The sequence below is a fragment of the Oncorhynchus keta genome, chromosome 12 (genome assembly GCF_023373465.1).
Source record: "Oncorhynchus keta strain PuntledgeMale-10-30-2019 chromosome 12, Oket_V2, whole genome shotgun sequence".
NCBI classification, from domain to species: Eukaryota; Metazoa; Chordata; class Actinopteri; order Salmoniformes; family Salmonidae; genus Oncorhynchus; species Oncorhynchus keta.
Window position 1 is genome coordinate 30,931,537 of NC_068432.1, and position 27,070 is coordinate 30,958,606.

Genomic DNA, 27,070 nt, shown 5'->3' on the forward strand with positions numbered 1-27,070 from the left:
GACAGTATTGGCATGGATGAGGTCACCCAAGCTGTTTATCTCATTGATGTTCAACTTTGATGTGTGTTTCAGATTACTGGAGTGAGAGTGACCAGGATGAGATTGATGGTTCTATGACCCTGAAACAAGAGGGCATGTCATCACGCTGTGATACCTACCACCGCACCCCATCTGTGAGTGCAGGCATCTGGTCCACATTCTGGAACACACACACATACACACCAGTGGCAGTCGGTGCTATTTAAGATGAGGGAGGGGAATTATTCTTTTCACAAGCATGGCCTTATTTCTATTATAGCATATTGGATGACTGTCATTCATATTCTATTCACTCAGTTCAATGTAACATTGATAGGTTTAAGCTACAGTACTATATGATACTCTAATTTTCCCTATACCCATCATGAGTTTGCTACAGGTAGAGAGAAAAGACACTGACACATGGACATATAGTGACACATTCAAAACCGCCTTGCACACTCTTGCCTGCATCTAGCTGATCTAGGGTGTAATCATTAGTCAAACAGTTACAAACGAGAGTTTCTATTGGACAAATTCAGGTAAGTTTATTCCCATTTTCGTTCCGTTTGCTTCTGTTTAAGAAATGTTTTTCGACAGAATCAGCTAAATGAATGCACCCCAGATCACACGTAAACACAGTTAAATTTCATAGCGGCCACGTTGTATTCTTTCTCGCATCTATGTGCTCTCCCTCTCTCACCTTTTCCCTTCGTATGTGGACTTCAATGCACAACACATCAGCTGTATGTGACCAGGCGAAAAAAACCTTTCCAAGCCAAATCGTATCCTAACCGCTACACACAACCTACATTATTGTCACCATATTAGCTAAAGTAACATCATAGACAACATCGCGTATAGAACTAATGCGTTAGTAAACCGACTACAATCATGCAGTAACGTTACAGTGTATAGTCAGTAAGCAGTTTAGCAGTTACACGGGCGGGTCCTGGTGGCAATAAATGAGTGAAACCAAAAGTTACCTTGACTTGGAAGAGTTCCAGTGTGTGTTGGATAGTCATAGCCAGCTAGCTAACATAGCATCCCTCTGTTTGAGCAGGGTGTTTGAGTAGGCCAAACTAGCTAGCTGCATTTGTGAAACTGAAAGTGTTTTTGTTTTTTTAATGAAATTAATATAGTCTTTCTCTCTCTCCTTGAGTCTCTCCTAGCTGTAGCTTATGCTTTCAGTAATATATACATTGTCTGATCCTTTGATTGGGTGGACACCATGTCAGTTCATGCTGCAAGAGCTCTGATAGGTTGGAGGTTGACCTCTGGAAGTTGTCATGATTACTGGAAGGGGGTGAGGACCATTTGAAGTCAATGTACCCTGAGGAGGACGGAAGCTAGCTGTCCTCCGGCTACACCATGGTGCTACCCTACAGAGTGCTGTTGAGGCTACTGTAGACCTTCATTGGAAAACTGTGTTTTTTAATCAATTATTTGGTGACATATGAATATATTTAGTTCAGTTTTATCTAAAAAGGATAACTTTTTAAATGTTTAAAAACATTTTTTTTAATGAAATTCACTGAGGAGGATTGTCCTCCTCTGAGGAGCCTCCACTGATACGCACACTTATGCGTACACGCATACAATACATAATGACCCTATCATTAAATACCTCTGTCCACTGGTGCCCTTCCAGGTGAACTCCTCCAGTCCGTTCCCTGAGCGCCACTTCTCCAGTGAGTCCACGTACTCCCACTCCTCTGCTGAGGATTCCCGTCCGGACGTCCCCGGGAGCACCCACTCCTCCAGCTGCCGCCCCACCCTCCGTGACACCCAACGCCGCTCCTGGCAGGACCTGATTGAGACGCCTCTCACCAGCTCGGGCCTCCACTTCCTGCAGACGGTGCCGGGGGAGGGTGACAGGGGCGACGGTGGCTACGGCAGTGGCCACATGGGAATGGGTCAGCTGCTCATGTCCCCCGAGCGCCGGCGTCAGGCCACGCTGCCCGCCCAGAGGCGCCGGCAACCTGACAGAGATGGGCCCTTCCCATTGGTGGACATAGAGGAGCGTGAGCAGCGCCTCCACCACTGTACACATAAGCAACGCAGCCAGAGCCTGCCCCGGAACAGGGACGTGCAGGGCACCAAGGGCAGCCTGCGCCCAGCAGGACCCTCAGAGGAGAGGAGTGATGACGATGAGGTGCCATTCAGAAAGCACAACTCCAAAAAAAAACAAGGTACTTCCTGCACTCGCCAGGCTTCTCTTTAGGACTCCTCGGATTTCAAGTTACAGTTTAAAAAATACACATATACCTGGTTATGCCTTGATTATATATTCATTTGATGACATGGTTAGGGTTGCAAAATTCTGTGAACTTTCAATAAATTCCCTGGTTTTCCCGAAATCCCAGTTGGACAATTCCTGGAATTAGGAGTACATAGAAAACCTGGATCCTCCAACCACTATTTCTGGAAAATCAGGGAATTTATTGAAAGTTCACAAACCCTAGACAAGGTACTTTGTAAAGCTTTTATCCAAGTTAAATTGGTTGAATAAGGTTTAGTACAGAGCTTTGAAATCCTGTCCTAATTTCCCCGCTCAGATTCTCGGTCTAAAGAGCGAGGCCATGATCATGAGGGAGTGGATGGCTTTCATGAGCTGTATCGCTCCATAGAGCAGGCCAGCCTGTCTGCCCTGGGGGAGCAGAGGCCCTCGACCAAACAGGAGTTCAGACGCTCCTTCGTCAAGCGCTGCAATGACCCTGTCATCAATGACAAGCTGCACCGCATTCGTGCCCTGCGCAGCACGCTCAAGGTACGGAGAGGAAGGGACACAGCCACAGGGCAGGCTGTGGGGCAGTCATAGGCAGTGTTTTCCCCAAGCCACTCCGTGGCTGGCTATATAAAATACATGAAATAAAATAGTTGAATGTGCCACAAAACAAAAATTAAATAGATTTCAAGTCATCGTTACCAGTTACATTACATGGGGCGTGTAAATTCACTCACAGGAGACGATGAAGAAGCATGTACCGAGAGTCGGGACAGACAGCAGACTGACAAACCAGCAGTGTTTCCCTGTCATCGCTCGCTTTATGACTGACAGGCGCCTTTCCTACCAATAGGGCACTAGAAGATGCATATTGTTTATTCTAGGGGGAGAAGGCTATAATGACTTTTCTGACTAGCGAATTTAAACTTTTAAATGAAAAGAAGCCTAGTTAATTTATGAAGTGGAAAAAGTAGCCGGACAATAATCAGTCTGTTATCAGCTGGTTAGCCAACGGCCAGCGCTTAGGGAAAACACTGCAAAGGGCAAATATGAATGGTATAGGATGTTACAGGTCCAGCAGGTGGCTGTCTATAGCGATTTGAGGGAGGTGGCATATGAGTGGGGTCATTTAGGTGGTATGTAAGCCAAACACTAACTGATGTGTCCCACAGGCCAAAGAGGGTGATCTGGCCATTATCAGCCAAGTGCTGGACGACCCCGGTCTAAACTCCCAGAAGTTCCAGGAGTGGAAGCAGCAACACCATGAGCTTTTTGTGGACATCTGTGAGTTCAGCTCTGCCCCGACAGAGTCTCACCCTGAGGGGTCCGACCTCTCACCCCTGTCTCCACCTCTGATGATGCACACCCACTCCTTCATCGAAACTCACGTTTGAGTGCTCAGATACAGAGTAACAGGAAGACACTGTGGAATCATGCAATCATCTCTTTCCCCCCCAATCGTCGATGCAGCCAGGGTCTACCGTCACCATTCACAGCAAATGAACTGACAAACCAATCACTGTAATATGTGTACATACTGCACTGAGATCAAACAGAAGAGAGTTACGGTCGGTGTATATACTGTATATTGGATAAAATAAGGCTCCCACGGGGTGCCATTCTGCATGTGTGGAGAAACTATCCTTCTTCATTATTATCTTCAAAACAGAAAATGCAACAGATGATAGATTGCAAGAGAACTTAACAACAAAAAGAAGACAAGAACTGTTTTTGGCTGATGCAGTGCATTTTTTTCTTCGATTCTCATTTTTGTTATTTATTTCCTTGCTTAAGAGGAAGCAAGCTTTGATTTTATTTCATTTCTTATTTCCCCTTCAATGCTGCTTGAAGAGAGAGCTATGTAGCGACGGGCTATAGGCATCATTCTGATTACAACAATGCACCCCCCTACTGGGCCAACATGTTACTGTGTGACCCTGAGCCCCCAGAAAGAAAGCCTCAATCTTTGTAAAAGGGTGCGCACTGTATGTTTGTATAAGTGTGGAGAGGACAGGGGTGTGTGAGGAAGGGAGAGTGAGAGAAAGAGATGGAGGTATTTGGGCTTTTAGTGTATGAAGCTCAGTAGGGTTTTATTACGCATTTTTTGTTGTATGTACGGATGTTGCATGTTTAACATGTATGTATAATTATGTACATTTTGTTTGACATTTAAACAAAGTAGTTTAGCCAAACACAGCTCACCGGAATGACACTTTACATTTATTGATATGTCTCTTTGTAGCTATTTTGATTTTGCCAATCATTATAGCATTTGTTGGTGAGATTTATTTTTGAAATCAAACATCTGCATGGTAGTAAACATGTACATGTGGCCATTGAGGTTGAGAAATGTGTTAAATAAAAATATGATATTGTTTGCATAGCAGCACCCTCTATTTAAAACTGTGAACTATATACTTGTGAATGCAATCTTTAGATTCTGTGACGACAGAATCTTTTTACTTATATTTTTCTTAGAAAAAGTATATAAAAGACAAAAAGCATTGCGTCTCCTGAATGACTGTTTTTGCTTCATTCCACCTGTCACAGATGTTACCTCCTGATCTTCAGGGTTGATTCAGGTCTTGAGTTTTGCTCATGTATTCTGTTCCCTTTCTGTGTCTCTGTTGATTTTATGTGAATGTACTGGCTTATTTTCAAAAGGATCCCAGAAATTGTGTCGAATTGTATTTGCTTAAGTTGTTTATTTCTACAGGTTAAGAAGTAGTACTTCAATGTGTTTGCATTCCTTCTGCCTAAAATACATGATCAACAACTCATAACACATTTTTCATTTTTTAAGTTTGACATACTTGGTTGATTCTTTTTAGGCCTTTTTTCTGGACTTTCTTTTACCTGTGATGGAATATGTCATTTCTATCAAATTTCAATTATATTGTTTTTCTTTGTGCTGCTTAATACATGTTCCCTTATTCCTGGCAGGATATTGACATTTCTTCAATTCACTTCCAGTTATCATCCAGTGTTGTGTCCTGATACTTAAAATGCCTTTAGGTGTCAGTACATTTGTTATACAGTATAATCTACTTCAAATTATACAGTATGATTACACAGGCCCTGCATTGTTTGGCTACATGTCATATTAGACATTTAGGCTACTAACATTTATAAAACGTGTCAGCAGTTACTCTCAAGTTGTTGCTTGCAACTTTCAAATTTTATGAATAGCAGTACATGTATTGTAGAATGTATTTCATTTAACCAGAATGTAATTGTTCTCACAATGTTTTAAAACATTGTACATTAAATCTGCCCAATCTGTCCAGGGTTCCACTGTGTTATTTTGGAGGTGTGCACCTCATAGTACAACTGCGCAGGTGTGTAGCTAAGATGTAAGTTGCACTGCGACATTAAAAAAAGGAACATATTGCTCTTTTTTGGAAGTATATTATTATCTGTTTATCTGTACATTAACTGATTTAAAAAAGTGTTATCAAGAAAGAGAAATACATTTATTCTTCCTATGAATCAAAAGTAGCCTTCTTGTTTCTCAGAAATATATACAGTACGAGGTTGTAAAACTGAAGTTGTAAAACCAATAAACTGAATTACTGCACAAATAAATGCATTCATGTCTATTTATTTCGATAACAAAAACAGTACTCTGAACTAAAGCAGATCTTCAACCCTGCTCATAGGGACCCACATAATGGGCAGGCTTTTCCAGGATAGGATCAGGAATGAAGAACAATACTCTAAATAAAGAAAACTGATTAACATTGTTATGTGTATGTCATTGTTATTAGTGGAGGTCATTATTCACTGACCCAATAAACAGTGCTTAACTTGGGCAGAAGCTCACTGGAGCTGATACCGCCACCACAAAGGTTCAACTACTTGTGCTCTTGTTCTACTTATCCAGAATCCCCCCCCCCTTTGCATTCTTCAGTGCTGCGACTTGCTTGCTAGTTGAGATTTCTGCTCTTCACCCAGTTGTCAGTTTAGCCTACATTTCACTGATCTCAGTAGCAGAAAATTTTCCGCAGTTTTCGTTTTGGCTATTTGTTTCAAGTGTATGTGGCGGTTCTAGCTTGTATGGCCCGGTGCCGACCCCGGCAATCTTAGTAGCAGAAAGTCCTGGGCGGCTGCCCATGTCACCCGTACCTAAATCCGCTCCTTATTTTTATTAGTCTATAAATACATCTCTTTGCTAAAATTAGTCATCTCTCCGATAATAACTCAGCCATAGTTGTTCTGAAATGTTTTCTGCTTGCCAACATTTTACTACACACATACAATCATTATTCATTTCGGTTGCCTATCCTGACGTGAAGTTTGTTCTATAGAAAGTATTTGACCCTGATGTGTGTGCCACACAGAAAGTATTTGACCCTAGCCACAAAATTAAGGAAATTATAAAAGGGGGGGTTATGTCAGGGGGGGAATTTTGGGCACAACACCGGCACCCAAGATTCATTCCAATCAATGATGGAAGAACAAGGAGTCAGGTAGATACACTAGAACGAGCCAATAGGAACTCGCTAACTCGTGCTTGGCTCGGTCCATCTCTTTGCTTGTTCTGCCCACTATGACTAATTTGTTCCCTTAGAAAAGACGGGCAGTGGTCTATCTGGGTATAGTTACACAAATATTTGATGTAACGATAGCACAGTGCCTTTGAGGGCACGAAAGTGGTTACAGATTAACAGGATTTATCGCGTTTTCCTATGATAAAGTTAGTCCATGGTCGCCACTGGTAGGACACTGCCGGTACCATAATGGCTCCAGTGAGTATTTGTACATTGCAAGTCTTTCCTAAGCAATGTTTTCCTTGAGTTTGAACTGGGACTCGAATGTTGTTTTTAAAAGGTCGAATAGTGTACCCGTTTACATGTGTGTATGTCGATTAGAATTGCGTGAATACAACATTGTTTGCTACACGCATCTTTTAGAACTTGTAGCTCCAAACGCAAATTGCTGTGGTCTGACTCTAAATTATATCTAGTTAACGTTCGCTACGAATGTGGATTTTAAAGTAGATAGAATGGATGTAGCCAAGTGTTTCCCTGTATTTCAGGATTAGCATAGATAGCCTACTCTTTCAATGCGAAAAAGGTCACCTCTTCTTAACCTGTCCTCAATGTATCAATTTAATTATTTTAATCTAGAAGAGGCCTGCTCAACAAGTTCAATGTCTTATCTCTTTGATCAGTATCCCATTGATATTGCATTCTTAGTTTTAAAAAATGTTGCAACCGTGGTTTCATGAAGTAAAGTACTGTTCTGATAATTGTAATACTATGCGTAACAGTATTATAATTGCCATTAGGCCTAATTATAATTATTCTATCATTTTCATCATCAGTTACAGTAGAATATTGTCCAATTATAGGTCCATAGTTTTAGCACTAGATGGCACAAAACGGGTGTAGGCCTGTGTTGTATTAGATTCAACTGTGCCTCTTCAATAACTGATGAGATGTGAATATAAGATAGGCCTAAAGTAGTCCATAGTTTTCCTATCTTGACAAAAGTCTGTTTGTGTGTCTGCAGGTAGTGAAGCTGGCGGCGATCTCCGCAGCAATGGGAATGGCCTCGTTTCAAATTTATGCCATGAGTGAGGACAAAATAGAAACCGTGCAGCTCTCCCCTAGAGAGGTAATCAAATGACCAAGATGATGTTCAATTTACTCAAGAACCGGGATGTACTTGACTATTACCACCATGCTTCTTACTGTATGCATTTTACGATCAATTGATGATCTATTGTTCTGTTCTTAGTTGTCCATCTATGCTCTAGACCCTACAGTAACACACTACATGGATGAGCAGCCTGGAGATCTGCAGAGTGGGCTGGGTGTGGTCCGAGTGGGGCTGGGGCCATATGTTAGAGCCGTTAAGGTATACTTACACTATATGGCTCTGATGGCCTCTTATCACTGCTGACTGTTGGTTGTATTGGCTAATTTGAATATTCATCAATATGGGTTTTTAAGAATGACATGCTGGAAGTTTTGGAGTGGCTCTTTAGTTCAGTTATAGTAATTGTCTACTTTTAATGAGAACTCACATTTTGTGTTAGAGATGCCATGAGATCAATAGACGGTGAGGGACTTTCTGAAAATGGCAGCTTTTGTAATATCTCAGCTCTGTTAGTTTTATTTTGTACTCATTTCTGACCATTGTTTTTCCAGAATGCTTATACCTCTGTCAAGGTTGGAGCTGTAACAGTCTATACTGCTGGACACGGTGAGGAGTGGGGGTGTTCTGTTGACATATCAGTAGGTCTGTTCTAGTATCTCAATCTCTAACAACTTTGTTTTTCATGTCTATTTTACCTAGATACATATGAGTTCCTGAGAGATCCTCCTCCTGGTTTCTTCCCGAGGGTAGAGTGTGATCACAGTCTAGGTTAGCTAGTCTGATCCTGGCAAGGAGAGGTAATAATGAGTTACTGAATACTCCCCAGATTATTGACCAGCAGTCTATTATATAGTGCATATACAAAGTCTACACCCCCTTGAACTTTTTGCATATTTTGTTGAGCTACAAAGTAGGATTGAAATAGGTGATGTCAACAAATGTGTGCACAAATTGAGAGAAATAAGCTTTTTGTGCATATGAAAAATGTATGGGATTATTTATTTCAGCTCAAGAAGACCACTGCCATTCTTTGAGGTCTTCGAAAAGCTCCCTGGTCTTTGTTCACTGAACAAACATAAACGCAACATGTAAAGTGTTGGTCCTCACTTTACATGTTGCATTTATGTTTGTTCAGTGAACAAAGACCAGGGAGCTTTTCGAATACCTCAAAGAATGGCAGTGATAACAATAACAAATCAGACATTGAATATCTCTTTTAAGCTTGGTGAAGTTAATACTTATGCTGTGGATGATGCATTAAACTACCCAGACACCTTAAAGATGTAGTAGAATTTATCAACTAAGCTGCAGGACAGGGAGGAAACAGCTTAGGGATGTCACCATGAGGCCATTAGTGATTTTTAAAAACCGCTACAGAGTTCAATGGCTGTGATTGGAGAACTGAGGATGGATCAACAACATTGCAATGACTCCACAATAATGACAGTGAAAAGAAGAACAATTTACAGAATACAATTATTTTAAAACGTTTAAAACTACAACAAAACTACAACAAGTCACTAAAGTAAGACTGCAGAAAAATATGGCAAAGGAATAAACCTTTTGGCCTAGGTGCAAAGCTGTGTGTTTGGGGCAAATCCAACAAAACACTGATGAACTGCCTCCTTATTTTCAAGCATGGTGGTTTCTGCATCATGGTATGGGTATGTTTGACTTTGGCAAAGACTGGGGAATTTTCTTAGGATAAAAAGAAACAGGATGGAGTTAAGCACAGGCAAAATCCTAGAGGAAAACCTACTAGTCTGCTTTACACCAGAGAGAGGAATTCAACTTTCAACAGGGCAATAACCTAAAACACAAAGCAGCATCTACACTGGAGTTGCATACCAAGAAGACAGTGAATGTCCCTGAGTGGCCAATTTACAGTTTTGACAAATCTGCTTGAATCTATGGCAAGACTTAAAAATTGCTGTCATGATCCCCAACACCTTGACAGAGCTTGAAGAATTTTGAAAAAAATAATGGGCAAATACCATACTGTATTTATTTATCTTGTTCCTTTGCACCCCAGTATCTCTACTTGCACATTCATCTTCTGCACATCTACCATATAGTGTTTATATATAGTGTTTAATTGCTATATTGTAATTACTTTGACACCATGGCCTATTTATTGCCTTAACTCCCTTAGCTCATTTGCACTCACTGTATATAGACTTCTTGTTTTCTTTTGTTCTACTGTATTATTGACTGTTTTGTTTATTCCATGTGTAACTGTGTAACTGTGTTGTATGTGTTGAATTGCTATGCTTTATCTTGGCCAGGTCGCAGTTGCAAATGAGAACTTGTTCTCAACTAGCCTACCTGGTTAAATAAAGGTGAAATAAAATGTTTAAAAAATACACACAATACAGGTGTGCAAAGTTCTAATGAAACTTACCCAAGAAGTCACACAGCTGTAATCGCTACCAAGGGTGTTTATAACATGTATTGACTCAGTGGGGTGTGAATACTTATCTAATCAAGGTATATTATTGTTTTATTTTTCATTAATCTTTAAAAAATGGTCTAATTCTTCTTCCACTTTGACAGAGTATGTTGTGTAGATCATGACAATGAAATCTATATTAATCCCACATTGTAATGCTACAAAATGTGCACGAAGTTCAAGGGGGTGTAGACTAACTATAGGCACTGTAGATAATCCAAAATGTACACTTTGCAGTAGAATGGTTGAATAAGCAGGTTGCCAAATGTCTCTTTGGTATCATGTTCCACTATGTAGAGTAGCTGACTTTTCTTTTCCCCCTGCAGGGCCACGTCTGATGATGTTGGGGGTTCCTCTGGGTATGGTCACTGTTGGGATGGCCGTGTGCTACCCCACTCAGACAGTGACTGTTGTAAAGGTACATATTAAAGGGAAAAAGAAAACAATTCCACAGCTTCCTTTCGACTGTCACTGAGGCCTTTTTACACACTAGTAAATGTCATGAGATCCAATACTTTGGAATGTTAAAACACATTTTGTATTATGGCACAATATCTAGTTTTCTTGTATGTCAATTTGTTTTGTAACATCCATGTGCATATGAGCTAAAATTAAAAGCAGAAACTGGATTTGTGATATGCAATAGGCATATTCAGATGTAAGATCTTTAATTTGAGCCAGTTTGCTATAGCAGGAAAATAATTCAGCAGCACAGGATATGTGAGTTATTATGTTGCTTATAATTAGTGGACATAGGGGTTGATAACTTTTTCGTTTAGGGCAACTGAAGTCTGATATTTCAAAGTGGAAATTTTGTAAAACTAAACTACAGTACAAGTTTCCATTTCCTGCACATTCTCGGCAACAAAAGAGTGATCAAATTAAGATCCTACATCTGTAACAATGTGTGGCTTTTCTTCTGCAGATGACTGGGCAGAAGATGTATGCAGCCAACCTACACCACCTCATATGTGGCATCAACCTTTAAATCAAAGCCCAAAGAAGTAACTCCCCCAACTGTCAGTCTTGAGTTACAGACTATTGACATTATAGATGCTATTTTTCATCTACTCTATGTTCTCAAATTGATTTCGCTGTGGAAAAAATGCATTTAGCAGTATTCTACACTGAACAAAAATATAAATGCAACATGCAATTTAAAAGATTTTACCGAGTTATGAGGAAATTGTCAATTTAAATAAATAAATTAGACCTAATCTATGGATTTCACATGACTGGGAAAACAGATATGCATCTGTTGGTCAAAGATACCTTACCAAAACTGGGCCTCAGGGTCTCATCTTGGTATTCACATTGCCATTGATAAAATGCAGTTGTGTTCGTTGTCTGTAGTTTGTTTATGCCTGTTCATACCATAACCCCACAGCTACCATGGCACTCTGTTCACAACGTTGACATCAACAAACTGCTCGCCCACACAACGCCATACACGTGGTCTGCGGTTGTGAGGCCGTTTGGACGTACTAACAAATTCTCTAAAACAGATGCAACTTATGGTAGAGAAATGAACATTCAATTATATGTGAACAGCTCTGGTGGACATTCCTTGAGTCAGCATGCTAATTGTACACTCCCTCAACTTGAGACATCTGTGGTATTGTGTGACAAAACTTCACATTTTAGTGGCCTTTCATTGTCCCCAGCACAAGGTGCACCTGTGTAATGATCGTGCTGTTTAATCAGCTTCTTGATATGCCAGTCCTGTCATGTGGATGGATTATTTTGGCAAAGGATAAATGCTCACTAACAGAGATGTAAAAAAAATTGTGCACAAAATTAGAAAGAAATAAGATTTTTGTGCATATGGAACATTTCTGGGCTCTTATTTCAGCTCATGAAACATGGGAACAACACTTTACATGTTGCATTTATACAGTATTTTTGTTCAGTGTAGCTAGGTCAATGATTAATAAATCTAACAAGCCGTTTTAAAGCTCTCTCGGAAGTTGGAAAGTTTAGTTTGAAAAGCATATTTTTATGGATTAAACACAACTTGACCAATGTTTTCCTGTTTAGAAGCAGCAAGCCCCACCAACCTCTATCCCTGAGACAGAAATACCTGAGGCAAAGCCCCTCCCTGAAGCTGGATCATCTGAACCAGTCATGCCTGCTGTTGACGAGGCTCCTCCCTCTGAACCTGGGTCTGCTCCAGTCCCCATAGAGGAGGGTGTTCCATCCAAGGCTGAACCTGCCCCTCAGCCCACCACAGAGGTGGCCCCTGCAGAGGGTTATATTGACACTGAGCCTGCTGCAGCTGAGGCAGTGGTGTTGCAAGAGTCTGTTGAGACGGCCCTTGTGCCTTCTGCTGAAGAGATTCCTCCACTTGCCCCTGTTGAGGAGGTTGCTGCCCCACCTACAGCTGAAGAGACGGCATCTACACCTGTTGAGGAGGTTGCTGCCCCACCTACAGCTGAAGAGACGGCATCTACACCTGTTGAGGAGGTTGCTGCCCCACCTACAGCTGAAGAGACGGCATCTACACCTGTTGAGGAGGTTGCTGCCCCACCTACAGCTGAAGAGACGGCATCTACACCTGTTGAGGAGGTTGCTGCCCCACCTACAGCTGAAGAGACGGCATCTACACCTGTTGAGGAGGTTGCTGCCCCACCTACAGCTGAAGAGACGGCATCTACACCTGTTGAGGAGGTTGCTGCCCCACCTACAGCTGAAGAGACGGCATCTACACCTGTTGAGGAGGTTGCTGCCCCACCTACAGCTGAAGAGACGGCATCTACACCTGTTGAGGAGGTTGCTGCCCCACCTACAGCTGAAGAGACAGCATCTACACCTGTTGAGGAGGCTGCTCCTCCAGCTCCAGCAGAGGAGCCATCTGGGATTGTAATAGTAACTGCTGGTGAGTCACAAATCAATGTGAAGATAATTTAGTCTAGGCGGTTGGCTTCATCTTCTTTTAATATCAGATATTGACGTTGACTATAAAGAAATAAGCAAATATTTTGGGTATTTCCAGGGAAACCCAAATTTGCACCCGACCCCAAGCTAGTTGACCTGGGCCAGGTCAGCCCTGAGGATGAAGACCTGTACAACATACGTGGATGAAGAACGACAGGAGGAAAAGGAGAAGGTGGAGGTGGGTGTGTGGAAAGACGTGGGAGGGACGGGAAGGATAAGGGAAAACCACAGAAATGGGAAAATAATATGATTTGTTAAAGCAACTATAGTTTTTCAGGTGCCTATTTCTCTCTTTACCTTAATGATTGGGAACAGTTAGTCACAGGCTGTGTGTCCTGATTCTCCACCCTTCTCCCCAAGTGTGTACTTGCACACTTCCTGTCATGGATTTACCAATGGTGGAAACTCCCGCCTCCGGACAAAATTTTCACCAATCCGATTTGAATTCATTACACAGAGAAGGATGGAGAATCAGGACGCACCCATACAGTATTTGAATTTGAACTCTAGTGTCATTTGTGTTTCTTTGCAGAGGAGCTTGCAGTTTACAAAGACACCCACAGAGAGCAGGGTGCAGGCCATCATCTGCATCCACCACAACACAAGGTTTACTTACCAGAGCTTACACGGAGTGTACAAAACATTTAAGAACACCCTTTGCCTTCAGAACAGCCTCAATTTGTGGAGTCCACAAATTATGTTACTAACCAAACTGGACCATTACACTAAATATATATATATATATATATATTTTACTTGGGACTACTTGGGTCATGGCTATGCTGTCACTTTCTTTGTCAGCCACATTCACGTGGTGAATGCCTGTTATTAGTCCGGTCAGTCTATGCAAATATTTTCCATGTGGCATTTCGTAAACGAGTGAGCCGTTTTAACACACATCCATGTTTTTATAGCATTTGTAAGACTTTATATAACTACTGAGTTGAACCTTTTTGTAAAACCCCAATGTTTATGGATTTGTGCAGCTCTTGCACAAGTTAGACACTCACAAATAAGCCCACATAGAGGAACCTGGAAGTTATGTTACATTATGAACTGGCCAGTTTGATATGCGTGTTTGGATCATTGGAATAATGTCCTTGTACTTGATGTCAGTTAGTATTTTCAAAAGGAAATGTTTCAAACATATTTGTTTGTATTTTAATAGAACTGTCAACATATTTAAACTTTTTAAAATATATATATTAGGCTATTTTACAGTACAGTCAAGAGGACATATTTTACATGTTTTATCACTCCCTCTTTTCTTTTTTTATAAATGAAAATCACTTCACGAATCGACTGCCTTCAATTTGAAATCACCCCAGCCCTGATCTTCACAATGATAATCATGTTTCAGATGTGTGTTCTTTGGTGCAATAGAATTGCCAAATAGGGAATAAAGGCATTTTCCTTCATTTTCCTTTTTTTGTCATTTTAATCAGAGCAGAGAAAAAGTGCAAATGGTAAATAAAGTATTGTGATAGTCATGCAAAGTAATTGTGAATGATATGAGTATTTGATTTCAAACACTAGAGGGCGATAGTGTTAATATCTGCCTTTCGGGCAAAACCAGAATATGTATGAACGAAGTCCATGTTTAGGGGAAGGAAGTACGTTGTTTACAAAAAGGACTTACTGGAATGAGGGACACTTGATTATTTCAAATTCAGAGAGAGTTCCCAGATAATGATAAGCTTATATTAAACCAATAATGAGTGGTTTAGAGGGAATGAGTGGCTAACTGTAAATTTCGCTAAGCAATCCCTAGCCTGCTATTCAGTGGAGAGGGTGTGTGTGGTCCAAGTCTGGGTTTAAGGCTCTCTTTTCCAAGTTTAAAAGGATTAACATTCACTTGCAACACATCATAGGCCAGAGAAGGTTGAATACATTGGCCATGCTGTCAATCCAGCATGACTTCTGCCGTATCCAAAACTGGGAACTGGGACATCTCAGACTTCAGTGAGTTCAAGACAACTGGGAACTCTGGAAAAAATTGAGCTCCGACTGGAAAAATACGTTTTGAAAGGTCATCTCACTTGGAATTCTAAGTCAGGAACTCGGGCCTCTTTCTAGAGCTGCGACCTGAAGATCACTGATGTCATGATTCAACCCTGTTTTTTCCCCCCCAGAGTTCCCAGTTGTCTTGAAAGCACCATCAATCCAGAGAATGCTAGACTTTGATTGCAAAGTTTGACCAAATTTGCCCTCAAGAAGGACCGCCGCACCACTTTCCTGTTTAAGTGAGCACAGCACAAGGTGAGTCCAAAAATGTATTGTATGCTGCTGCATAAATGATGTAATATGCTATGGAGCTATGTATGCCTTATCTAAGAAAGTAATACTAAGTGTATGTTGTGTAGTAAGCTGTTAGTAGCCCATGTGCATCACCTTAATAATTTGGTCCCTTTCCCCATAACTTAACCTACTGTTCTGACATGGTGGTGCACATGTAGCCTATAACTTGTTTTAGAATCAAATCAAATATATTTGTCACATACACATGGTTAGCAGATGTTAATGCGAGTGTAGCGAAATGCTTGTGCTTCTAGTTCCGACTATGCAGTAATATCTAACAAGTAATATAACCTAAAAATGTCACAACTACCTTATACACACAAGTGTAAAGGAATGAATATGTACATAAAAATATATAGAGAACTGTAATCATCGAATATTGTAAGAGCTTTCATTGTCTGCTTATATGCTCCCTTTTATTTATACTACGGTTCTGACTTGGTATACAGGGAGAATACTGTAAGAATGGCCAATGTTCTGAATTCTGTCATTGTACATTTCAAATAGTTATATCGACTACGTTATCATTGCTCGCTCATTAATGTCTTAATCGAAATTACGGATTAACTCTTATCTGCTCGTCGTTCCCTTATGCCATAGTTTGTACATCTCAATTGTCATTAGAAACCATATTTGTTTAAGCAAGTCAGCCATATCAGCTAGGTTTTTTCAAAGGCAGTAAATGAGGCTGAATGAACTGTTTCGCTGCCAGACAAGGCTCCACTGTTAGCCATGTTTAGCGGTGGATTCACTCCATGGTGCTGAAAAGAAAGCTCTGCTGTTGGGACAGCTTTACGGATAAAGCACTAAATAAACTTCAGTTAGTGCTAAACACAGCTGCTAGAATCTTGACTAGAACCCCAAAATCCAATTCACACACTTATCAAGAGTACATCCCTACAGACTGATCCGGTGGGCTCACTAAACACTGATGCTTCATTTGTAAATTATGTCTGAGTGTTGGAGTTGCCGTCTAGTTTGCTTAATATAAGGAATTTGAAATGATTTATACTTTTATTTTTGATACTTAAGTATATATTAGCAATTACATTTACTTTCTTATACTAATAATAATATAATATTCTTAAGTATATTTAAAACCACATACTTTTAGACTTTTACTCAAGTAGAATTTTACTGGGTGACTTTTACTTGAGTCATTTTCTATAATGGGATCTTTACTTTTACTCAAGTATGACAATTGAGAACTTTTTCCACCACTGGAAATCAACACATTAAACCAGACACTTCATCCTTTCAAACCCTTCACTCCGGGTCATACAATCTAAAATACACACAAGGGATCTGTAGACTCAGATTGTTTCCATGGTTCAAACCATTGCAGTAGAATGTTTTAACTTAAGACCTTTGCTTCATACAGTTACACATATGCTTCATTACACAATTTAATTTATGGATTCTGGCAATGACATTCAGCTGGAGCTTTTGTCGCTTGTGGCATGTTAATGACAGATTGGCATCTCAATAATTTTTTTGTCTAAGTTAATATACATTTTGGAGTGTACAGACCTCCACAATCTCCACAATCAGCCTGATACTCAAAATAAACAATTTTGGACAAGCCTAAATTAATTATGTGCACGGTTGACCACCCCCCTCCCTCCCGGCACTCACTCTTCTGGTGTTTCTTCATTTTCTTCTTCAAATAGTGTTTCAGTTCGTTCAAAGTGAATTGCACTTGATAATGTCCTGATTTCAATATCTGGGAAATAATCTGATTTTCCCAAGCAGACGAATCTCTCACCTGAGCCGCCACCATCCTTTACTGTCCATTATGTCTTGTTCATTTTCCGACCAGTACACCAGCAGCAAAAGAGAAGTTTGACCAGAACGACAGTTTCTGTTTCTAATTCAGGAAATCAAGACAAACTATTCACTGTATGAACAATTATTAATTCTACCAATATTCTTAATACAAATGTCTAAGACAAATGTCAAAGAGAATAACAACACACAGTTGAAACCATTTTTGCAAATTGGCTTATACTCCCCTATCATCTTGCCGATCTCACCCTAGAGTAACAGGGTCAGGGAGTTAGAGGGCTAATCCTTAGGGAGAAATACCGACCATCCAGTAGACCTAATCTGGTGAGATTTGTATGGAAGCAAGACCAAAACAACAGCAACAATACACACAAAACAAACAAAACAACAACAACATACACTTCTTCCCTTTTGACACATGACTCACAATGTGATTGATGTGTAAAAAAAACAACACCACTCGTGGCCCGAATCACATATATAGGACTATTGATAAATGATAAAATTCTTCCTAATTATCAGTATTTACATATTACATTTAAATCTCACCCAATGACTCTAGACTTTCTAGTGAGTGTGATCAGGCCTCACCAGATAGTCAGGTCAGAGGTGGTTCAACCCCATTAACTTCTTCAGGCTAGGGGGCAGTATTCGGAGGTTTGGATGAATGAGGTGCCCAAAGTAAACTGCCTGTAACTCAGGCCCAGAAGCTAGGATATGCAGATAATTAGATAGAAAACACTCTATAGTTTCCATAACTGTTAAAATAATGTCTGTGAGTATAACAGAACTGATACGGCAGGCGACACCCGAGGACAATCCATCCAGAAAAAAACAATTCAGCTCACCCTTGATTACTATGGCTGTCAATGGGAATATAAAAGGAAGACCTCCCAGATTGCAGTTCCTAGGGCTTCCAATAGATGTCAACAGTCTTTAGAAAGAGTTTCAGGCTTGTTTTTTGAAAAATGAGCTACAATTTGTAGTTTTTCTAAGTGGCTGTAGTGTTTGTAGCACGTTCCGGTGAGTGCTCGTACTTCGTCATTTATCTCCGGTATTCTCCGTCTTAAATTTGATCGTTTATTTACATAATAGGGTACCTGAGGATTGATTAGGAACGTTGTTTGATATGTTTGGAAGAAGGTTATTGGTAACTTACGGGATTCAATTATATGCATTTTGAATGAGGGAAACCGGTGAATTACTGAGTCTAGCGCACCAATGAAACTGACTTTGTTCGGAATATAAAGAAGGACCTTATCGAACAAAAGGACCATTTGTTATGTAGCTGGGACCCTTGTGATTGCAACCAGATGAAGATCTTCAAAGGTAAATTATTTATTTTATCGCTATTTCTGACTTTCGTGACCCCTCTGCTTGGTTGGAAAATGTATGTAATGCTTTTGTGTGCGGGGAGCTGTCCTCAGATAATCACATGGTGTGCTTGCGCCGTAAAGCCTTTTCTTGAAATCTGACGACGCGGCTGGATTAACAAGAAGTTAAGCTTTTAAATGATGTATGACACTTGTATTTTCTTTGAATGTTTAATATTACGATTTCTGTCATTTGCATTTCGCGCTCTGCAATTTCACCGGATGTTGTCGAGGTGAGACGCTAGCGTCCCAATGATCAGTTAGAAGTAAAGTGAGTGTTTATTTCCCTTTTCTTTCCTTTACCTCAGACTCATTATTAAAAGACATTTCAAACATTGGGGTTTTCAGTACATTTCTTATCAAGAGAATTTACATGTGTGCAACCAAAACTCGGACAATAGATACTTCAGCAAATGTTATTTGTGTGCCCTTTAAGTTGCATCCTTTCTAACCCATGGAAAATCCACTTATACCAAAATAAAAAGACCACACACAATAAATCAAACACAGTATTAACACCACTAACACATTTTCATAACAGGTGGGTTGTGTGTGGGTGCTGGTGTGTGTTGTAAAACGTAGGGTAAAAACAAAGTAAAATGGCCAGGCCTTACTTAATTTGGGAGGTACCTTTATACTATTTAGTACACAGTCTCAATGACCACTCTCCTGAGGCACCTGTCTCATGAAACCTTTCAAAGGGAGAGATACAGAATCATTGGTAAACTTGGTAATGAACATTTTGTTAGTTTTCAATATGCTACAATATGCTACATCTTAATCATAAAAAATTCTTAATCTTAATCGAGCTTACTGAATCTTGGGCAGGAAGTCTTGATAAAGACAGACACATCAGATGATACAGTGTCCCGTTAAGCAAAATGGGCACCTTCTAAAGTAAACAATCCCAGAACCCCTTTCTTGTAATCTTATCATTTTGACCTGTTGCATTGACATATGTCCTGTACTGACTGTCCCTGTGACATCCAATAGTCAAAATATGAAACCTGTTGTTTAACAAATCTGCTAGGTCCTTCAAAAATTTGGTGCTGGCTTATCACCTCAATATTCGGTACTTAACACATTTACTTGGATCTACTTCAATTTTGGACACAGTTCCATGTAATGGAAACAGATTATTGTTTTCGAGGACATTACCTTCTTACTTAAATCACTGGTGTTACCCAAGCTATAGAATTGAGTAATAATAATTGGAAAGTGTTAAAAACGTATCTTATTCAATTATTCATACCTCTGTCCAACTATGTCCCTTACAGCCTGTTTGAGTTCAGTGAGTAGCACTTATTTCACTGTCGGGTTATCTATTTGTCCACAGGGAGCTTATCTCTAACCCAAACACCAGTGCAGCCTCTAATATAATGTCCCAAGGCTCAATCCCTCTGTTCGTCATGTGACCTTGTACTGAAACATTTACTTATTCAAATTACTCAAATATTGCATTATTAGAGTACTATCTTTATGCCACTAATATTACCATTCACTTTGTTACTGTGAAAATATTTTCTATGGGGGGCGGAGCTAGCATGTTGGAGTGAACGGCTGTGCGTGAGAGGCTCCTGCAACTTTTTTGCGAAATAATCTAATTTAACCTAATTTATGGCACTTTTTACAACAAACGTTTCTTTCTAATACAAGATTGTAACTTTTTATATGAAAATGCAGAGTAATAAGCGACCAAAGGACAATAAATCCACAGCGGAGGCCTACTCCCCACTAAACAACGAGACAGACATGGCGGGAGGCACATGCAACAACGTGACACTTACAGAACTTACCCGGGCTTTGGGGGAGCTACGTGTTGCTATAGCTGAGGATCTTAAGGCCTCTATTGCTGAACTGGACACCAAAATTGAGAGCATCATTCGAACGGTCGCTTCGCATGGCCAGAGTATTGTGGACCTTGAGAAAGCTTCTGAATTCAATGTTGGTAGGATCGACGAGTTAGAGAAGCTATGCACATCATTGCAGGATAGTGTGCTTTCTGTGAAAGTGGTGGACCTGGAGGGCCGATCCAGACATAATAACCTTTGCGTTGTTGGTCTGGCAGAGGTGGTAGAGGCGGGCTCTCGCCCCACCGACTTCTTCACCAAGCTATTGAAGGATGCAATGGGATCGGATGTTTTGGATTTGGATCTCCAGCTGGACCGTGCACATTGCTCCCTTGTCCCAGTGCCTGGACCGGGCCATCGTCCTCGCCCAGTAATCATCTGTTGTCACAGTTTCAAGACCAAGGATCTTATCCTGCGTGAAGCTCGAATGAGGGGCAACCTGTCACATAAAGGGCACCCATTCCGTGTCTATGAGGATTATGCGCCCGATGTGGCAAAGCATCGCGCCGACTACAGAGATGTCATGACCAGACTCTACAAACTCCATCTTCGCCCAGCCTTACTCTTCCCTGCAAGACTAAGAATTACCCCGCCTTCCGGTGAGAAGATTTGGCTCTCCTCGATTTGGACGCAGAGAAGTTTATCCGGGGATATACACTTAGTACAGGTTAGAGTGCCTTGTCATTGTGTGTTAGGGCCTGCTCATGGACTCTAATCCATACTATACCATATTGGGTGAAACCGTACTAAACAGGCTCAACAAGGGCTACCGAACATGTAAGACGCTGAGCCGACCAATGGATAGCGGTCAGAGCTCTCATTTAACTTTAAATTCACTTTCATCCCGGCTGTGCTCAGAGCGATGCATATTTTTACTTCCAGGTTTGATCACTGACACCTTCGGATGGATATACTTATATTCCCCCATTTTTGTTTTGTATCGTTATTTATTTTACAATCCTTACACTATTCTTACTACCATACCATTTATTTATTGCTTGCAGGAGACTGGGGGTGATGGTTGGGAAGGGGCAGACGCAGACACCTGGTTAGCAAGTTGATGTTTTCTGCCGTTCTGCCTTTGTCTAGCCGTGGGCCGCTCTCCCGACTAGAGTCCCACCAGCCCTCTGTAGTGCTTATGTCTGTGTAGGTGTGCTTACATATAATTACTATTTGTACTATTTGTACTTTATTACTATTTTCTCTTAGAATTTTTGTATTATGTATGTGTATTTTTTAAATCAGTGTAGATTGTTATTCTGGGGTATGAATGTTTGTATGTGTATATGTGCATATGGATGTATATACATATTTTTTAAATATATATATGACTTTTTTGTGTGGGTATGTATGTATGTATGTATGTATGTATGTATGTATGTATGTATGTATGTATGTATGTATGGATGTGTATATGTATGTATCTGTAGGTGTATATATATGTATGTATACTGTATATATATATATTTCTTTGTTTTTTTTATACAGCTTTTTAAATATTTTTTTTATTGGGGGGAACGTTTAATTTAGCAAATCCTTGTTCCGATCTCCTGACCCACAGTATGTAAAGGTACGGCTGACTATGTCGGTTGCGGATGGTTTATTTTTTGACCTGCAATATAATCTTAGCAATATAATCTTGTGAGGCTATATCTTGCTTATCTCTGGGATTGACCCAGGATGCAGCTTAAATGCGCAATATGTTTAAGTTGCAACTTATTCTGTTTAGGTTTATTAGATGCTAACTGAACACTTTATTCGCGGGAGCCTCCTCAGTTCATATGTTAGTAGAAGTTCTAGGATTGTGAAAGGTGAACGTATCGTTGGGTAGATGCTAACTGAACACTTTATTCGCGGGAGCCTCCTCAGTTCATATGTTACTAAAAGTTCTAGGATCGTGAAAGGTGAACGTATCGTTGGGATTTTATTTTTGTTTTTCCTCTTGTTCGAGGTCGCGCCGTGCTTCTTTGGCATCGGCCAGACAATGTGTTTATTATTCTTATTTTTCCTTTTTTTCTCTCCTGCTTTTGCATGCCTGTTAAATGTGGGTTGATGGGGGGGTGTAAGTGTTGGGGAAACGAGAGGAGGGCGGGGCTTACATTCACTTCCGGGAATGTCAAGGGTTTAAACGAACCAATTAAGAGAGGCAAGGTCCTAGCCCACTTGAAAGCACTCTCGTCTGATATTATATTTTTGCAAGAAACCCATCTGAAGAATAACTCTCATAGCAGACTTAAGTGTAGGTGTGTGGGGCAAGTGTATCACTCTAACTTCTCTGCCAAAACAAGAGGCACAGCGATTCTGGTATGGAAAGGAATTCCCTTTCTACATAAAACCACTATTGCGGATAAAGAGGGTCGGTATCTGATCGTAATAGGAGAAATCCACTCTACCTCAGTAACTCTACTAAATATCTATGGGCCAAACATTGATAACCCCTCTTTTTTCAAAAGATTCCATCTCCCATACTAACCTGGTCATTGGAGGGGACCTTAACTGTGTGCTAGACCAATATTTGGATAGATCCTCTACCTGGCGAACCCCTACCTCCTATTCAAGCGAATTCTTGAATACCTACATAAAAAATTCTAACTTATTTGATATATGGAGGATCGCTAACCCTACGGGTAGGGAATACTCCTTTTACTCTCATGTTCACAAGGTTTACACTCGAATTGACTACTTTTTGTTGGATGCTAGACTACTCCCCTATACCTGTAATGTGAGGTATCATGATATTATAATCTCGGACCACAGTCCACTCACCTTCTCCCTGAGATTGGGTGACATTGTACCAAACGAGAGGGTCTGGAGGTTGAATCCTCAGCTCCTCACAGAACCAACATTCTGTGAATATCTTAAAGACCAAATTACATTTTTCTTTGAAACCAACGACAACACAGAGACTTCCCCAGCATTATTGTGGGAAACACTGAAGGCTTATCTGAGAGGCTGTATCATCTCCTTTCAGGCTGCCAGGAATAGGCAAAACAGAGGAAAACTGGAAGAACTGGAGGGACAAATTCACTTACTGGATAGGGAGAATGCTAGCCATCCATCTATGGAGAAACATTTAAAAAATGACCTCTTTAAAATTTGAATATAATCAGATTCTCTCAGCTAAATTGGCTAAAATTGCTAAATCTTTTCTCTATGCCAAGGAAATATATTTTGAGTTTGGTGACAAACCACACAAATTACTCGCCAGACAACTTCGAAAAAATGTGAGTGACCGAATGATTCACAAAGTTAAATCTGCATCTGGGGAATTACTCTCTTCCCCCAAAGACATCAATGACAGATTCCGGCAGTTTTATGAGACTCTATCTACATCTAAAGCGGATCCTAATCCCTTAATTATGCAAACATTTTTGGAGGACTGTAATCTTCCTGCCCTGAACCAGGAAGATTCTAACTTCCTGAATAAGGAAATATCTCTTGATGAAATTTGAGAAACAATTAAATCTCTAAAGAGTGGCAAGACCCCGGGCCCAGATGAATACCCTGGTGAATTCTATAAAACATTCAGCAACATGCTCTCTCCCTATCTGCACAAAATGTTGATTCGGGCCAATGAGGATGGAGCTCTCCCTTCTACTTTGGATGAAGCGTTCATTACAGTTATACATAAGAAGGGTAAAGATCCAGAAGAGGTAGGGTCATACAGACCAATATCTCTCCTTAATACAGACCAAAATATTTGAGCAAAAACTCTGGCTAACAGGCTTAGCACTTTAATTGGCAAATTGGTCCATTCGGATCAGACCGGCTTTATCCCTAACAGAAACTCATTCTTCAATCTCAGGCGCCTCTTCAATATTATGTATTCTCAGACGTTACCCAATGTGGACCTTGCCGTCATATCTCTTGACGCCGAAAAGGCCTTTGACCAAGTTGAGTGGCCCAATCTATTCAAGGTCCTACAGAAATGTAATATTGGGGATGGGTTCATAAATTGGATCCAGCTTTTATATAGGAACCCCTGTGCCAGAATACTCACTAACCAATCATTGTTGCCCCGATTTAACCTTTACAGGGGGACAAGGCAGGGTTGTGTGCTGTCGCCTATGCTCTTCGCCCTAATTATCGAACCGCTCGCTCAGACGATTAGATCTCATGCAGCAATACACGGCTATAATACTAAAGATACTCTAAATAAGATTTCCCTATACGCAGATGACATCCTCCTCTATGTAACAGAACCCCAGGCTAGTATCCCAGCTATTCTTGATGTGATCAATTTGTTTGGTACCTTCTCGGGATACAGAATAAATTGGAACAAGAGTGAATTAATGCCCATACGGTCGCAAAACACCTCCTGGCTAGAAATCTTCAGAAAAATTTACCTACCTAGGAATTATAGTTACCAAACAATACTCCTTACTATTTAAAGAGAATTTCCCCTCTCTGATACAAAAACTCAAGGCAAACATACTATTTTGGAGAACTCTCCCAATTTCTCTGCTCGGAAGAATTAATGCCATTAAAATGGTCTTCCTCCCACAACTGCTCTACCTATATCAGAACATCCCAGTATTCATTCCTAAATCATTTCATAAACAACTGGACTCAATTATCAATCCTTTCATCTGGGATTATAAAACACACAGGATAGGTAAAAAACACCTCTGTAAATCCAAGATGGAAGGAGGATTGTCTCTCCCAAATGTTATATTTTATTACTGGGCCGTTAACCTGCGCGTTGTTACGTTTCTGCTGGATGACGCACTTACGTCATCCAGCTGGCTTAGTATGGATTAGTGAGGAGTGTCACCCCTTCTCTACTGGCGCTGTGATTTTGTCACCTGTCAATCTGGAGATGTCACTTTATTGTAACAATCCTATTATACATAGCACAGTCCGAATCTGGAAGCAAATTAAAGTCCACTTTGACCTTAGACCAATGTCATTCATGCTCCCTGTCGCCAGGAATCCCTCCTTTTCCCCCTCTAACCTTGATAACACCTTTGAGCGATGGGGAGACTTGGGGATAAGTACCATAGGGGATTTATACATAGAAGGGACCATTGCTTCCTTTGAGTTGCTGAGGGAAATTTATAATCTTCCCAGAATAATTTTTTTCAGATACCTACAAATTAGAGACTACGTTAGAAAACACCTCCCAACATTTGGGAATGCTAAACCTTCCATGTTTGACGGATGCATAAAAATATGCCCCACCTCAGATAAACTGATATCGCGTCTATATGATGCTTTTCAATCTGTTAGCACACCTTCTACTGATGCCATCAAGGCAAAATGGGAGGAAGAACTAGGGACTGACATCTCGGTGGCAGACTGGAGAGCTTGGAGTATATCTACACATGCTCCATTCATTCCAGACATTGTCTCATACAATTCAAGGTATTACACAGATTACACTATTCCAAAACTAAACTGCATAGGATATTTCCTGATACATCCCCTACATGTGATAAATGTCAGGCTGCACAGGGTACACTACTCCACTGCTTTGCCCTATGCTCTAGCTTGCATGGTTATTGGTGTGGAATTTTTGGGATCCTCTCTGAAATTTTGGCGACTTCAATAGATCCAGACCCGCTTCTGATAATCCTGGGAGTATCTGAGTCCCTAAACGAATTAACCAACCCCCAAAACAACTAATCTCTTACAGTCTCATTTCGGCAAAAAAACTGATCTTGTTGTTTTGGTAAAGGAGGGAAGCGCCCTCTACCAAATTATGGCTCAGTGAATTGGCAAACACTGTACACTTAGAAAGAATTAGATATATTCTGAACAATAAATTATCAACATTTGATCAAATCTGGCAGCCTTTCCTCTCCTACTCCTACGCTGTGAATTTGTACTTATTAACGCACTCTCAATTGTGATATTTGAATCTACCCTTGGGCAGCATGTGCTGGCCCTGCCACCCGAGCAGTTGGGGGGGGGGGATAGGGGGGATTAAGTCTGGGGGGGACATCTACCCTCTTTCTTTCTACATGTCCTTGTTTTGTATTTCGTGTTTTGTATTATTTGTTTTGCACCCAGAACTCTGGGTCTTGTTGTTCCTGTATGCTCTGTTATGTTTAGATAAGAATTGTATACCTGTCTTGAATACACCATTCTTGTGTGTGTTTAATAAAAAATATTTGAAACAAGAAAAAAAAAATATATATATATAAATATTTATGTTGGGGAGGGGGGTGCAGTTTTTAAAATGTTGGTAAAGACAGGAAAACACCATGATTTATAATTTAAAAAAAAAAATTGAATCTCAAGATTGCTTCTACATTCCCAAGTTCTTCAGTTCCATCAGGGTTTATACTCACAGGGGAGACATTTTCTCTTGGATACACGCATGTGTGAAGATTTTACAGGAATTTACTGGTGCAAATCTGAGTCCTTGGACGGTAAATGCAAAAGCCTATTAGGCCTGAGTCATTCCCAGGTGCTCCCAATGGACATAAACATGCGAGAACTGATGGAGATGCATGTATCCTCCTGTTTCTCCGTAAATATTTATCTATACATACAATGCATTCGGAAAAGTATTGAGAACCCTTGACTT

At 40.5% G+C, this 27,070-nt stretch overlaps 2 protein-coding genes across 10 annotated transcripts in view; both read left to right on the plus strand.

The window, feature by feature from the left end:
* The window catches only part of LOC118391312 (connector enhancer of kinase suppressor of ras 2-like), a 76,445-nt gene extending 70,625 nt beyond the window's left edge, over positions 1-5,820 (plus strand). For both annotated transcript variants that reach the window (XM_035782575.2, XM_035782576.2), the window contains 4 exons: positions 73-173; positions 1,670-2,210; positions 2,577-2,788; positions 3,418-5,820. In XM_035782575.2, the coding sequence (XP_035638468.1) occupies positions 73-173; positions 1,670-2,210; positions 2,577-2,788; positions 3,418-3,639 (1,076 nt within the window). In that variant the 3' untranslated portion in view covers positions 3,640-5,820. The remainder of the gene's footprint in view (positions 1-72; positions 174-1,669; positions 2,211-2,576; positions 2,789-3,417) is intronic.
* An 831-nt stretch (positions 5,821-6,651) lies between these two features.
* On the plus strand, positions 6,652-14,650 carry LOC118391313 (fibrous sheath CABYR-binding protein-like). Of its 8 annotated transcripts, none has more exons than XM_052458002.1 (10): positions 6,652-6,714; positions 7,760-7,864; positions 7,988-8,107; positions 8,401-8,455; positions 8,549-8,646; positions 10,625-10,716; positions 11,224-11,317; positions 12,336-13,173; positions 13,291-13,410; positions 13,765-14,650. In XM_052458002.1, exons 7-9 carry the CDS (start codon positions 11,243-11,245, stop codon positions 13,377-13,379), a joined length of 1,002 nt encoding a protein of 333 aa, XP_052313962.1. In that variant the 5' UTR covers positions 6,652-6,714; positions 7,760-7,864; positions 7,988-8,107; positions 8,401-8,455; positions 8,549-8,646; positions 10,625-10,716; positions 11,224-11,242; the 3' UTR covers positions 13,380-13,410; positions 13,765-14,650. The 8 variants fall into 8 exon arrangements, with proteins under 8 accessions (XP_052313962.1, XP_052313964.1, XP_052313968.1 ...); XM_052458004.1 differs by having other exon boundaries at positions 8,007-8,107; XM_052458005.1 differs by lacking the exon at positions 6,652-6,714 and adding an exon at positions 6,798-7,003 and having other exon boundaries at positions 8,007-8,107.
* The last annotated feature ends 12,420 nt before the right edge of the window (positions 14,651-27,070 follow it).